The following is a 15219-nucleotide window of genomic DNA, read 5'->3' as shown; positions in this document are numbered from 1 at the left end:
AGTAAAAGTTTAAATTATTTTTTTTAAAGAAAAGACAGCAATCATTCCCTGCTTCTAGTATCACAAATGATTTCTTGTCATTTTCTCTTATTCCTGAAGGATTCTTACATTTTTTTATCATTGTACGAAAACGAAATTAAGTAAAAATGACTATAAAACGTTCTAAAACTCTTTTAATGCCATTTTCCTGCACTTGACAGTTTAATAGTTGATGCAACAGACACTTGAAGACTCAGTTTAAAGTTGGTAGTTTCATAAAACAAAGAAGAATAAAAACAAATCTCTCGTACCAGAGATTAAACATGAAGAACAATCAAGAAGATTTTCACAATAAGATGCTGCTCTGACTTGAACGCAGTAGAACCACAGACGTTCTGACACTGTTTCTTTAAAGCTCAGTTCCAGGTTCAGGTGACTCACGTCCTTCAGGGTGATGATGTTGGGGTGTTGTCCGTATCTCAGCAGGATCTCCACCTCCTCCGTCGGGTCTCTCTTGACCTTGTTGATGATCTGAAACGGGAACAGACGGTGTTCTTGCGGCTCTGGAGAGCGGGACACGAGGCGCCGTGTGGCAGACGGGTGGGTTTTACCTTGACGGCGTACTCCATGCCGGTTCCTTTGTGTACGCAGCGCTTGCAGATGGAGTAGGAGCCCACGCCGATGTCCTCCTTGATCTCGTAGGCGTCTGCGAACTGGGACGTGCTTCTGTGCAGCTGCTACATGCAAAGACCCAGTTACCTTCTGTGGTTGCAGGTTAAAAAGCTGAGACCTCAGAGAAACCTTCACACTGTGCTGCCGACTATCTACTCTCCATGGAAAGAGGACATTTGACCTCGGTGTTCAAACAGTGTTAGATGCAGTGCGTCAGTGTGAGTCTGTACCTGAACTATAGCATTAGGTAGTGGTTGTGTTTCCTCCTCTGTTATGGCCACAAAGCTGAATCCTCTGAACAGCTGATGGGCATTGGCACTGGGAGGAATCCCCGGAGAATCTGAGAGGGACACAGGAACAGCTGTCAATCCTCTTCTCGCAATGAAATCAGACTTTACCGTGGAGATGAGGAGGAGGAGGAGGAGGAGGAGGAGGAGGAGGAGGAGGAGGAGGAGGAGTGACAGTCTGTACCTCTGGGTGTTTTAGCTGTGAACTCTGGATCGAAGTAGAACGTGTCATCAGGTCGTCCTGACGCCGGTTTGAAAGGAGGCGGGATCTCTCTGCGGAACAGTTTCTGAGACGAGAGGAAGACGTTGAGAAACTCAGTTCAGGAGGAAGATGAAACAGAAAGTTCAGACAAAACAATTAAAAAGAAAAACGTGAATGTTGTTTTATTCCAACACTCACGTTCCAGTCGATGGTGCTGAAGAAGTGATGCCTCTTGATCTCCTCCACTCCGTCTGGTCCAGCTCCTGGAACACAGATAAACACCACATCATCATCATCATCATCATCATCATCATCATCATCATCATCATCATCATCATCATCATCTTCATCATCATCATCATCATCATGAGCTGTCAGTGCAGTACAGCACACACCAGCAGGGGGCAGAGTGACTCCAAGGTTCTGATTAGTCACATCATCATAGACCTAAGACTAAATATTTAGATTTTTAACAAACAGGAGGAAACAGTGGATTTGTCAAAAGCAGATAAACTCACAATTAACTGAGTGAATGCCCGACATGACAAACCCTGATTCAGAAACAAAACATTTATTTGACCACACAAAACTACAAACACGTTTCTTTGGTATAAATAAGGAGAACTTCTGATTGGGCTGCAGCCACTTGTGACACGTCCATCAGGGGGCAGTGGAACAAACTGACCAATGAGACGCAGCGGGCTTCAGATGAAAGGGTTATTTTGAGAGAAAATGGAGAGGATGGAAATCTACTTCCTCCCCCATGTCTTTATCTGGAGGAGGATGGAAACTCTACATTTGACTCATACTCTAAATGTGTTCAGATGCTGGGCGACTTCATCGATTCAGTCAGACGTCTTTACCTAATCTGTTGGCCGGGTTGCGTTTGAAAAGGTTCCTGAGGAGACTCTGAGCTTCTGAGCTCAGAAACTGTGGCATCCCCAACTTTGCCCTGTAAAAGAAGAAAAGAAGAAGAAGAATGAGACGACCGGGAATTTTTATTAAAACAACAGATTGACTGTGGTGAATTGCAAATGTCATCTAATGACCACATTGCATAATGAGGATAATGTGTGACACACACAGGAAACACTCGGCAGTCTGCACAGAGACACTGTGGGTGAACGAGACGACAGGAAGCAGGAGGGGTTAATACTTCCTGTGATTTGTTTTTTTATTTCTTAGCTTTTCCTCCCTCCTCGTCTTCCTCAACGTTATAAACTGCTATCAGCAAACTTGAGACTTGAGTCCATTTCACTTGTCCCTCCTCTGCTCTGCCCGTGCCCCCCCCCCCCTCTTCCTCCTGAGTGCTGCACTTTATCTCCTCTGTTATAAATCCTTCACTTCCCCCCCGGGCTGACTGTGGACAGAGGGAAGTCGTCTCTCTCTCTCTCTGATAGAGTCGGTGCCTGCCTCCTCTCAGAGGTTCACTGCTCTGTAATAAAAGCTGTGAGCTGCTGATTGGACGGGAGTTCACAGACGGTATAAAGTGTCTTACTTGAGGATCATGGTCATCGTCTCTTTCCGGTCTTTGCCTTGAAACGGCAGCGTTCCCGTCAGCATCTCAAACTAAAAGGAAAACAGAACACCAGCGGTCAGAGGTTCATATTACTGCAACGCTCCTGCTGCAGAGACAGACTATAAATAAATATGACTATTAAAATGGAGAAGAAGAATTTCATTTTGTTGATAAATTCATTGAATGCTGATGTATCATGGCCACATGTGGTCCAAAGATGAACATTAGGCTTAAATACCTAAATATCTCTGCATATATATATTTATATTTATATACATATATTTCCCTAACATGCAGTGTTTAAAGTGTTTATATTAGTTCAGGTTAAACGAGCTGACTCATTTATAAAGTGTGTAATGTTAATCTTCATGTAAAATCGATCCTAGCTCGTCTTTTAGTTCAGGTTTGAGAACGAGTCTGAAACGATCCCCTCACGTCTCAACGACCTTCTGTCGGGGGTTTCATCTACTGCATGAGTCAAAGTGTTGATATTTGAATCAGACGTCAGCTGCATGAATATGTTCTCTCCTCACACAGGTGAGATGAAGATGTGAGGAAGGCAGCAGGTGTGAACTTTACCAGTGTCAGAGACATTAGTGATGTTTCACTGCACAGAAGGTGCAGAGGCTGGGATTGGAGGAGCCGAAGCTAATGTTTGGAATCTTTTCTTTCAAGGACAATAGTTCCTACAGTTTTTTAGATTTTGAAAAATTGAAAAAATCTATAAAACAAGGTATTTGGACACATTGGTTCTACTTTGCTGTCATCACTGGGTTCATCAGAAGATCCCAGTCATCATCATAACATGGTTCCCTCACCATCAGAACGCCGTACGACCACCAGTCGGCGCTGTGTGTGTGTCCTCGCCTGTTCACCACCTCCGGAGCCATGTACTCCACCGTCCCACAGAAGGAGTAGGCTTTGTTCTCATGGTCGATGGACTCCTTGCTGAGGCCAAAGTCTGAACACACACAGATATCAGCCACATGGACGTTATCGTAATTATCGGCAGCAGCAGAAACATACTGAGTAAACACACAGCAATGACAGGAGAACACACACACACATACACACCAACACACACACACACAGGCCGAGAAACTCAGAAATAGGTGCAGTATAACCCACCAGTCAGTTTGATGTGTCCTTCCTCGTCGAGCAGGATGCTGAAACGACACAAATACTTTTTGTATTCCGAAGGAAATATCTGCCAGGAAACAGAGTATTGTGTGTGTGTGTGTGTGTGTGTGTGTGCATGTGTGTGTGTCTGTGTGTGTGCATGTGCCTGTGCCTACTTCTCAGGTTTGAGGTCTCTGTAAATTATGCCGAGGCCGTGAAGGTGATCGAGTGCCAGAGCGAGTTCAGCCAAGTAGAACTTTACATCCTCCTCTGTGAACATTACCTGTAACACACACGCACACACACACCCACACACACACACACACACACACACACACACACACACACACACACACACACACACACACACACACACACACACACACACACACACACACACACACACACACACACACACACACACACACACACACACACACACACACACAAACACAGTCAGTCTATTTTTTAATATACTTTATTACTTTACTCCACACCAAGCTTTGTTGCATTGATTCTGTCTCATTAAACTCAATTCTTGACCCTCAGAGAGAGGAGATATGTTTTCCTGATCTAACGAGCGTTTACGATCAATTACAACAATCTGATGATATTTGGCTTTTGTGATTTTTTTTCTCAAATATTAACATTGGTGGTTTTGGGGCAGAAGGATCTCAGCCTGACCTCCCTCACGTCCACAGACTGACGACTGTTAGCCTGCTAAAGGGGGCGGGGCAGTGGCGAGTCCCACATGACACAGACACAGGAAGTAACCCTGAAGTGTCGGGTTTTACCTCCTTAGAGAGACGAGTGAAGAGATCTCCTCCTCTGAGAAAATCCAGGATCAAGTAGAGCTTCCCCTCCGTCTGGAAAGCTGAGGGAGGGAAGAGGAAGAAGGTGAATTCACACGAGATCTGAGAAGTTCCATGTTTATGAACAGTTTCTCTGCCAGGAGCGCTGAGCTCTGATTGGCTGGTGTGGAGCTGGTGACTCATCAGGCAGGTCTGTTACCGTCTGACTCACCGTAGTGCAGTTTCACAATGAAGGGATGGTTGACCTCCACCAGGATGTCCCTCTCCATCTTTGTCCTGACCCGGTCACGCACTGGACACAAACACACACACACAAACACACACATAAATCACCAGATAGAGCTCTTACTGAAAAGCCAAAAAATAAACATCCTCCCTTATATGGTTTGTGCTTTGGCTTCCAGATGACTGCATGAGAGACACGGAATCACAGGCAGAGAGGATGAAAATAAACATCAAGGAAGAAAAGAAGATAACAAAGAAAAGGAGGAAGTTACAAACTTAGAAAGAGGAAAAGTACTAAAACAGAGAGGAAGCCAGAGAGGAGAGAAGAAGCAGGAAACACACACACAGTTGTATTTGTCCCACCAGCAGGAGGTGTATGAGCTGAACGTCACTTCAGGAGTTCATTTCTTCTCCTCAGTTCTTTGTGTCTGTGTGGTCTCACGTTAAGGTGTGAAATTCCATTTTGGGCGATGACGACTGAGCAAACAGGGAAAAAAGTAACACCCTGAAACTCTGGAGAAACAAATCCATCACTGAAGAGTCGGTGACCTTTTATTCTTCTCATTCCTGTTAGACCAGACTGATTTCATCAAACCAGCAGCTCTCACTTGTCGTCTTTGCTTAACTCAGTACCGGACAAAACTAAAATGACCACCGGTGGTTGTTTGCCTCTCATCTAGTGTTTCAGTCTACATGGAGTTTCTTTTCCCAGACTCTGAGGTCACTGCATCCTTGATCTTTGACCTTCGACCACGAAAATCGATTCCGGTCAGACGTGAGTCCAAGTGAACGTTTGTACCACATGTGAAGAAGATGCCTCAAGGTTTTCCTGAGATGTTTGTAGTGAGGCCACAGAATTCTTATGGGATCATAGAAAGTTGTGTTGTCTCTTTGTACCTTTCAGTGTGGCTTTCTTCAGGACCTTCATGGCGTAAAGCTGACCGGCGTCTGGCCCTGAGATCTTCCTCACCAGAAACACCTAAATACAAACACACAAACATGGTTAAGCACTACGATGTGTGTATTTCATGTCTTTATTTGTGTGTGAAATGTGTTGTGTAAGGTGCCCAGTGATATATATGTAGACATATATAGAGTATTAACGGGTATCAACGTGATTTTGTGTGTGTGAGTTAGTTTGGTTAAGTTCTACTTTCTTGTGTAGATTAACGCAAACAGAAACACACACACACACACACACTGAGCAGGGGCCTAATGATTCATTCATAAAGACCATATTAAGAGTGAGAGACAACAGGCTCTCAAAAACTGGCACGAGGGAAACATTACACAGATCTGAGTGGAAAGGAAACCCACACTTACAAACTCTCACACACACTTAAGGCCAACACACACACAGACACACACACAGACCTACCTTGCCGAAGGAGCCCTGTCCCAGGACCTTGCGGAGCTCGAACTGTCGAGGGTCGGCCTTCTCTGATCCCTCCTTCACGAGGTGTGTGATATTGATCTCGTTAATGTGCACGTCATCCTGTAACACACAAATATCTTTGTCACTTTCTGAAACGCACAATGTCTCAGCTCTGAGTTTCTCTGCAGCAGTTTTTCACAGGCCGGTAACTTGAGCAGTGACACATGTTTACAAAAATAAAACAAATGATGCTTTTGGATATTCTCCTAAAATTGTTCAGAGGAGCTTTGAGCGAGAACACAAAGGTCCGAGTCGGTTGTGGCTTCGTGAACTTCTCCTGGAAGGCCCCTGGGAAAATGTCCCAAAAGGTCCCAAGTGAATAAAGTGAGGATAAAGAAAACACGTAGAAGACGAAGACGTCCACACGCCGGTGTGGACGAGCTGTAAACAACAACACTGATCGTTCCACAGCAGAGTTTATACGTTATGTCCCGCCTTCTGCTGCTCTACAGGCTCCGCCTCTGCTGCTCTACAGGCTCCGCCCCTCACCTGGATGTTCCCACAAAGACCCAATTTTCTGGACATTATCAGAAGTTTTCGTCTGTAAACAGCGGTTCCCGGCCTTTTGTTGGAAAGTGACACCTTTAAAATGACAACACGTCAACATGTCACCAGTTACACACGTGTACTGAATGTGACGCTGTTTTACGAAAGATTTATTTAATAATTAATAAATAAAAAGCAAAGACTGGATGAACGTGTGCTGAGACAGTTCCTCTGCAGCTATCAGGGCGAGGTAGACTCTGTCTGGAGCCCACAGCTCAGAGAGTGCCACTAATCGCTCTGTGCCGCTCTGTGAAAAGGTTTCTAAGCACTTTATATGTGAAGATTCTGATCCTTCACCAGAACCATCAGGGAGGCGTCTGATTGGTCCAACACTCATTCACATGTCCACGTACTAAGGCGTCTGATTGCTCGTGCTTTTCCCAACGATACTCTACTCACACTTCATGACAGCAGTAGAGTTACACAGACATCCAGACCAGTTTCTAAAGCTACCAAAGCCTCAGTGGACCAGCATGCTTTGCAGCTGCTGAGCCACCACACTGGGTGGGGTCTGAGCAGGTTTCATCTCTTCCACAGTAAAACACAACGCTGAATCACACAGCAGGTTGAACAGGGTTCCCGAACGCTCGTCATCCGCACAGTGGGAAATCACAACACACACACACACACACACACACGCACACGCACACGCACACACACACACACACGCACACGCACACAGTTGTCATGGAGCCACCCTCAATACCTGCTTCCCACTGTAGCTGAGTGACTAATGATACCATACTGAGTGTGTTAGTGTGTGTGTGTGTGTGTGTGTGTGTGTGTGTGTGTGTGTGTGTGTGTGTGTGTGTGTGTGTGTGTTCCTCTTGTTCTCCTTTCTGCAGGTACTGATGAATTATAGTGAACACGTACATGCTGTACTTCCTCTGTTTTCCCATCATCCTCTCTGTCCTACTACTGTCTTTCTCTGTCCTCCTCCTCCTCCTCCTCCTCCTCCTCCTCCTCCTCCTACCTGTAGTTCCCAGGTGCTGGCGGCCAGGTGTCCCAGTGCATTGTGGGACCTGTAGTCCCGGCTCCGGCTGAGGGTCTGTGGTGCTAACATGCTCCTGTGCATCGACTGTGAAGCGACAGGATGGAACCGGTGCCGGCTTCTGCTGGTGCCTGACACTTCTCCCTCTCCCTCTGTCTCTCTCTCTCTCTCTCTCTCCCCCAGAGAAATATTTCCCTCCCTCCTTTCCTCCCTCGTTCCCTCCTACTTTCTCACTTTTTTTCCTATCTTTATTTGAACCATTCTCACCTCTCCTGTCTCCTATCTCTCTCTCTCTCTCTCTCTTCCTCGTGGGGAATGGGCTGCTGTGGGAGGGGGTGTAGCCAGATGTGCAGTGGTAGATGAAGTATTCAGATTTTTATTTTGTACCAATACCAGAATTTGCTACTCAGTTACAAACAAAGGCCAATCTATTTAAAATCTAAAGTTTATATATATTATTTGTGATTATCTGGATTATTGGCATCATGACAGGCTCTAGAGGAACGAACCATTCTCCTTCTCTGCCCACATTTACTTTCTGCCTGCTGTCGAACCAATATTTATCTGATAGATAAATAAAGTATATTTTAGATTGATATCTGTGCACAGGTTTCCAAAACTGCTGCTATTTGAGAGCTTGGAGCTAATTTGGAGTATTTCATGTCCAGTTCTGGGTCAGTACATGATTTCTATACTGAGGAGAAGCTTATTAAACTTTAATTTGCGATTTTACTTGTGACTATATCTGTTTGTTAAATATAATGTAGTAAATTGTTCAAAGGTAGTGTCTGAAATGTAATAATAAAGTAACACAAAGTACAAATGTAGCTTCTTCAATCTAATTCAGTTTCCTTCATAGGAGAGTGAAAAAAGACTACTCTAGAATTGTTTAATAATAACACTGTTTGATTTTAAAACTGATTATCTCAGGTCTGAATTCTGGTATCAGATCTGCAGGTCAACTGAACCCAGGCCCCACACATGCACACAAACATGCAATTTAACAGCATGTCATCAAGTGTGGAACATCACGCCGCCGCATGTAAATGAGATTCACATCCAGACGGAGCCTCTGAACGCAGCTCGGAGCCGAGAACCACAAACAGACGATAAATGAAGGAACCCGGAGCTGAGGGAAGAGATCGAGTGTTGAAAACTAAAATGATGTGTCTTTTATATGCAAATGTGGGTACGTTTGTCTGTGTACTAGTCTGTGTGTGTGTGTGTTTGGGAGAGTTTGCATGCATGTGTGTGTGTGTGTGTGTGTGTGTGTGAGTCAGAACACAGATGGAGGATCAGATCTGAAGCGACAGGATGCTCATGTAGCACCTCTTAATCACAGGATCAAAACTGCAAACCCTGCACCTGTGCTCTGAACACACACACTCACACACACGTACACAACACACAACACAAACACACACACACACACTTACTTTACCTGCTTCTCTAACCTGCTATTGCCTCTGTTTATTTCCCTCTCATGTTCACTGTGTGATATGACAAACACACACAGCTTCACTCTTCCTCTGACTGAAGTCTCCCCTCAGGGATTGATCCGTGAGTCACACAGCTGGAGACACACTTCACCTCATCTGTCCAGCAGCAGATCTGATTAAAGAGGTCTCCTGAGCGGAGTGAATCAGTGTGATGTCGTTACGCTGCAGCAACAAACCTCCCAGACGCTCACATTACTGCACTCAGATCAGATCAACGTAAACGCTGCACACGTTTGGGTTTTTTTTAAACCTTGGGTCCAACGGGGAGATGAACACAAGCCAGTGTGTTTGTTTGGCTGCATGGAACTTTCATATTTAGTTTGATATTTGTAGCTTCTACTAAGACAAGGTCATACATACGGCCTGAGAAGGAGGTATGTCCAGGTTAGGGTTAGTTTTCTATACAAATTATCGCATTTTGAAAAACAATAATCAAAATTACTAGAAATTAATTGGTAGAATCCTCTAAAACTTCCAATCGTATACAGACAATCCCTGTGCTCTCCAATGAGAGAACATGAGTTAGATCATATTTAATGGGTTCATGTGTCAGTCAACAAGAACCTGCTGCGTGATTCTGTTCATTCAGCTTCAGCTCAGTGGTGAACAGTGAAGATTCTCACAGCTGATGTTAGGACACGTCAGTGTTCGAGAGGAGGAGGGTCATGAGAGGAGCGGTAACATGAAACCCCCCCCACCCCTCACTGCCCCCGCACAAACACAGACACACACACATATATACAAAACATACACAACATTAAATCTGGACTTTTCTATGACTCCTGTACAAACCAGCTTGTCCCTGCAGGTTTGATGCCAGAACCATGAAAACTCATCACAACAGCTCGTCCACTGACTCTTCACTGACGTTAATCCAAACTCCGGTGACGGTTGAGTCTCTGGAAAGTCACGACAACTCCGCACACAGGCAGCTCACACAATAAAATCCACAAAACATTTTCACCACAAGGGGCCAATACTGAAATATAGTTCATTCATTATCTCCTAAACGATGCTGAGTATATACAAAGTCATCCAAGATAAATATATATATAGTTTTCACTGATGCTACAGTGTGAAAGATATCGTACAATAATCTATTATTTATATGATTGTTTTGGGGGTAATTTCAAATTAATTCAGTTCCTCTTAACTTTCTTACTTTTCAGTCTTTTAACTTGAAAACATAATTGAGCTGTTTGTGAGTCACGGTCCCACAGGATGACATCAGAGCGAGGGGCGGGGGGAAGGCAGGAGAAGAGGGGGAAACCCAGAAAGAGCAGATATGCTAGTTGGGGGATTCTCCTGGAGGGAGGTTGTGTGTGAGCCCCTGTGCCAGTCAGTTGTGTAGCATGAACTCACAACTACAGGACTGATCTCAAGACTTCTTAAAGAGACTGTTGAAGAACCTGGTGTGTTGTAAGGACGTGAAGATGAATCACGACAGTCTCCTTTAGAAACAGTGAAACCTTGATGATCACGATGAGACCTGAGGTTCAGTGGCTCCCTGTTCACAGGAGCTGCCTCTCATGTCGTCCTTGTGTTGTCTCTGGTATGAAGTGGACTCAACAGCTGGAAGTTCCACTCTCACACTGAATTAACAAAAACGTCAACACAACAAGCCACTAGAGTTGTTAAAGTTGATGCATTAATTAACAAATGTGTGTGTTTGTCCCTCATATACTGGGAGTCGACCACTGAATCTACAGAAGACTTCAGGTTTCCAGTATAAAGGCTCCTGAGCCACTAACATGACATGCCGTACGTTAACCTGAACCTTCTCCTAACCCTCACCACCTGATCTGGTGTTTAGGGCTCGTCACACTATTTTGAGTTTGCAATGCTTTCATGAATATGACCGGCAGTTAGTTTGGTATCACGTAAAAGGCAAGGAGAAGGGAGAAGGTGAAAAGCTCTCGTTGCTGTCGGACTTTACAGACACGCTGCTATTCCCTGGTGGTCGCACTCACCACTCACCAGAGTGAACTCCATTCAAACAGAGAAAACACCAAAATATGTGGCGGCTCATTTTGGGGCAGCACTACTGAGCAGGTCCAAATATCTAAATCAACATAACAGCTGAAAGATGGAAACAACACCTGCAGCACCACAGTCTGACCCGGGACTCCGGACTACTCACAGCCCTGTGTTTCCTGCTCTGATCCCAGTGGCCTCCATCACGGGTTCGATGCCGGTGGCCGCCGAGCAGCAGAAGGCGTCTGAGGGACTTCAGCCGGCTCCTCAGCGCCCGGAGCAGGCCGGCTGCCGCGCACACGCACGCCGGCTTAGCGTTGGCCGCGCAGTGTGTCATCATGAAGTGTGCCGAGACGACTGGAGACTGGGAGAGGCAAACCAGTGTCTGTGTGAGTCAGTGTGAGGGGATACCCAGAGGACGAGGAGGGGGGGGGGGGGGTCCATATCGGGATGGGAAGAGGGATCTCCCCCGCTCCACCCCCCCCCCCCCCCAGCCTTCTCCACTAACACGCAGCTGTAACCTTCCACCCTGTGTTTCCATCAGGTGTCCCGGAGATCCCCATTTACTCCACGCTCACATAACTCACTGACCAATGACTGCATAACACGAGGAAACAAACGCACCCACACAGACACACACACACGCACATGCACACAGACACACACACACACGCACACACAAGCAAAGACCTTAGAAAGTTTAGACTAGTTAATCCACTTTTTTTCTACATGGAAAACGAGACACAAAATATATATTTAACCTCCTTATCTCCTAAGTGAAGTTGTGTATAATGACTGGTGTGACGCACATACACACAAATCCAACATCCTCACAACCCAGAGCCAGGACAGTGGACTAGGCTTCGACAGTCCAACGCACAACACAGACACCCAACATCCTCCACCTGTCACAGCACCCCACACACACCACCGCTACCAGTACACAAACACAATGTACACAATGCCAGTGCAGACCAGCGACAGGATGCGTGACATTTCTTGGATTACCTCCACCTGTTGTCGCCTTCCCTGAGTGTGCACTGTCTTACTCACACACACACACACACACACACACACACACACACACACACACACACACACACACACACACACACACACACACACACACACACACACACACACACACACACACACACACACACACACACACACACACACACACACACACACACACACACACACACACACACACACACACACACACACACTAACACGAACACACTGTGCTTTGTGGCCTTGTTCTTCTTGCCCGGCTTCATGTAATGAACATCGATGATTTATTGTTTTACTAATGTTTTTGTAGTTTCATGTCCTGCATCTCCCTCAGAGAGATTATTTATTAGACATCTGCATCTTTCAGCCTGAGATGTTTACAACGTCCCACACTTCAGCTCGATTCAGATTCTCAAATGTGATGATTTGCTTTTCATTGTGTTAACCTGCTGAAGAACCTGTGGTTTCAGACATTTACCTCTACAGCAGAAACTGAGACCTCAGTGTCTGGCTGGAAAATGAATATTCAGTCAGGAGAGTGTGTGTGTGTGTGTGTGTGTGTGTGTGTGTGTGTGTGAGTGGGTGAGAGACAGAGAGCAGATTGTTCCGTTGTGTTTTCATCCCATGTCGTGTGTGTGTGTGTGTGTGTGTGTGTACGAGAATGTGTGTTCCCACTATGTGTTTCATATTGAAACTGCAGGCAGCTTGCGATCCTGGTGATTATCATAATGACCTGAACGATGGTGATATCCAGATGATACCTCACACACGTTTATAAATGTCACACTGTGGTGGATCACTGCTGCTCACACACACACAGACATGTTTTCACTTCTTCAAATATGACAAACAGGACAGCACGTAGCTGAGGAAGCTTCTGTTGGCGTCTCAGAAAAGCATGAAACATGGAACTCCAATGATCGCCATCTTCTCCCGGAGACTATTCTCTAATCTCTGAGTTAAATCCTGCTCGACCATCTGCATCCACAACACATGAATGAACTCTATATGCAGTATAATCCATAGGTGCTCCACACAGGCTCAGATTAACCTTTATAACAGCATTAGATTGATTTGCAGTTGTGGTATCTGCCCACCAGCACACACTGCTACATGCCTCAGAAATAAGATCATATGTCATATATAGTACCAATAGGAGCACACACACACACACGCGCGCACCCCCCCCCTTTTTTTGTACTTTTAATACAACTTTTATTGTACTAATTTATTATATTTTTATAATTTATCATTTTCAATCTCATTTTAATTCAACAAAATGTTCACAATTAAACAATACTGCAACTACAACTTCAAATGTGCGATGTGTGTGTCTGTGTGTATAGCTTCTCCATGGCAGCAGCTATCAAGGACTGAGTGGGATTCCATTCCTGACAATCCCCCCCCCCCCCTCCCCCCCCTAAGCCTGTTACGCAATCAAATTAACCGGCCGGATAGACACTACACCACACTACACAACACTTCACAACACTACACAACACTACACACACGGAGCTTGGGGATTTGTCAGGTAGAACCATAAAGTGCATTTCCGCTGGCCTTGACCAGGGATCAAATAACCTCCCCCCCCCCCAACACACACACACACACACACACACACACACACACACACACACAGAGGCTCACAGCTCAGTCACCTGTCGGAGATCAGAGAGTCATCTCAGCACTAACATGTTTTTATAGAAGTTTATTAAACACGTGAGGGGGGGGGGGGGGGGGGGTCATGTCCTGGATAATGTCAAGGGGAACCGTCCCGACCAGAACGTGCTTCTGTGGGGGGGGGTGCAGCACGTGAAATATACATTTACATGAATATACATGAATTTTAAATATACATCAAATATACATGAAGCAGATTTTCTGTGTTGAACACACGGAACACATATTCTTTGGGGTTGAGGTGGGAGTAGGGGGACAGGGGGACAGGGGACAGGGGACAGGGGACATTTGGACACAAGAGGAACAGTTTATATCCTGAAATGTGTCCAAGGAAAATCAAGACGTCTGTGATGAAAGGACATGATTTGTGGCCGAGGCCGAACTTCATGTTACAGAGAGCGGCAGAGAGCATTAAGTATAGATGAGCAGGAGCAGAGGGAGGACATCATCATTAATTCAGGAGCTGGCAAGATAAGATCCTCAATGACTGCACACACACACACATATACATACACACACACACACACACACACACACACATACACACACACACACACACAGTAGATGACTGTGTGTCCTACCTTCACTTTGCTATTAACTGATCTACCATAGAAACCTCACAGGTGAGCAGACGCGATGCTTAGACCAATATAAACTTTAGTAGTGACGAGCAGGGGAATGGTTTTGGTGGTTTTGGTGGTTTTTGGAGCTGGAATCAGAATCTTGAATCTTCTCTTCCAGGTATCAGATATCAGGGCTCAAGCCTCAAAGAGAGAAATCGAATACAGCTCCAAAGCAAAGCTGATGTAAGAAACATAAGCTGCGTTCAGAGCAGTTTCCTGAGGAGCAGGATGTGAAAACTTCTCCTGCCAGAAAACAGATGACTTAGACTTCAAAATAAAAGCTCTGATGACATCAACTTAGATCTGCACTGTTTTATAATGGTTTTGATTAATCGTTAGTTTCAGCCTTGATCAAAATAATTAGGATACATTATTATTATTTCCAGAAAAGCTTTATCTTGAGTTAATCATTAATAAATCTCATATCTTTGTCATGTTTTCTAAAAAGTCTGTCATGGTTTTCACTGAATCCTCTCACAACTGGAGAAATGGCTCCACCAGCTGTTTATGTCTATGAACCGTCTCTGATTATTCAGTGGATGATGGAAGTGTTCTTAAGAGAGAGAGAGAGAGAGAGAGAGAGAGAGAGAGAGAGAGAGAGAGACAGAGGAGGAGAGAGAGAGAGAGAGAGAGAGAGAGAGA

General features: G+C 45.2%; 1 protein-coding gene across 2 annotated transcripts in view; it reads right to left on the bottom strand.

The window, feature by feature from the left end:
- The window catches only part of rps6ka3b (ribosomal protein S6 kinase, polypeptide 3b), a 31396-nt gene that overhangs the window by 4209 nt on the left and 11968 nt on the right, over positions 1–15219 (bottom strand). The window contains exons 3-16 of one of the 2 annotated variants that reach the window (XM_062379275.1): positions 6194–6310; positions 5713–5794; positions 4802–4882; positions 4573–4652; positions 3955–4061; positions 3788–3825; positions 3478–3620; positions 2639–2709; positions 2004–2092; positions 1339–1403; positions 1123–1225; positions 882–991; positions 591–716; positions 421–510 (exon numbers count right to left, since the gene is read on the bottom strand). In XM_062379275.1, coding sequence (XP_062235259.1) covers positions 421–510; positions 591–716; positions 882–991; positions 1123–1225; positions 1339–1403; positions 2004–2092; positions 2639–2709; positions 3478–3620; positions 3788–3825; positions 3955–4061; positions 4573–4652; positions 4802–4882; positions 5713–5794; positions 6194–6310 — 1302 coding nt within the window. The remainder of the gene's footprint in view (positions 1–420; positions 511–590; positions 717–881; positions 992–1122; positions 1226–1338; positions 1404–2003; positions 2093–2638; positions 2710–3477; positions 3621–3787; positions 3826–3954; positions 4062–4572; positions 4653–4801; positions 4883–5712; positions 5795–6193; positions 6311–15219) is intronic. The other variant, XM_062379276.1, reaches the window with a different exon arrangement.

This window comes from Platichthys flesus, chromosome 21, assembly GCF_949316205.1.
Source record: "Platichthys flesus chromosome 21, fPlaFle2.1, whole genome shotgun sequence".
Lineage (NCBI taxonomy): Eukaryota > Metazoa > Chordata > Actinopteri > Pleuronectiformes > Pleuronectidae > Platichthys > Platichthys flesus.
Note: the sequence above shows the minus strand (reverse complement) of the source record. Positions and strands in the feature narration are given on the sequence as shown.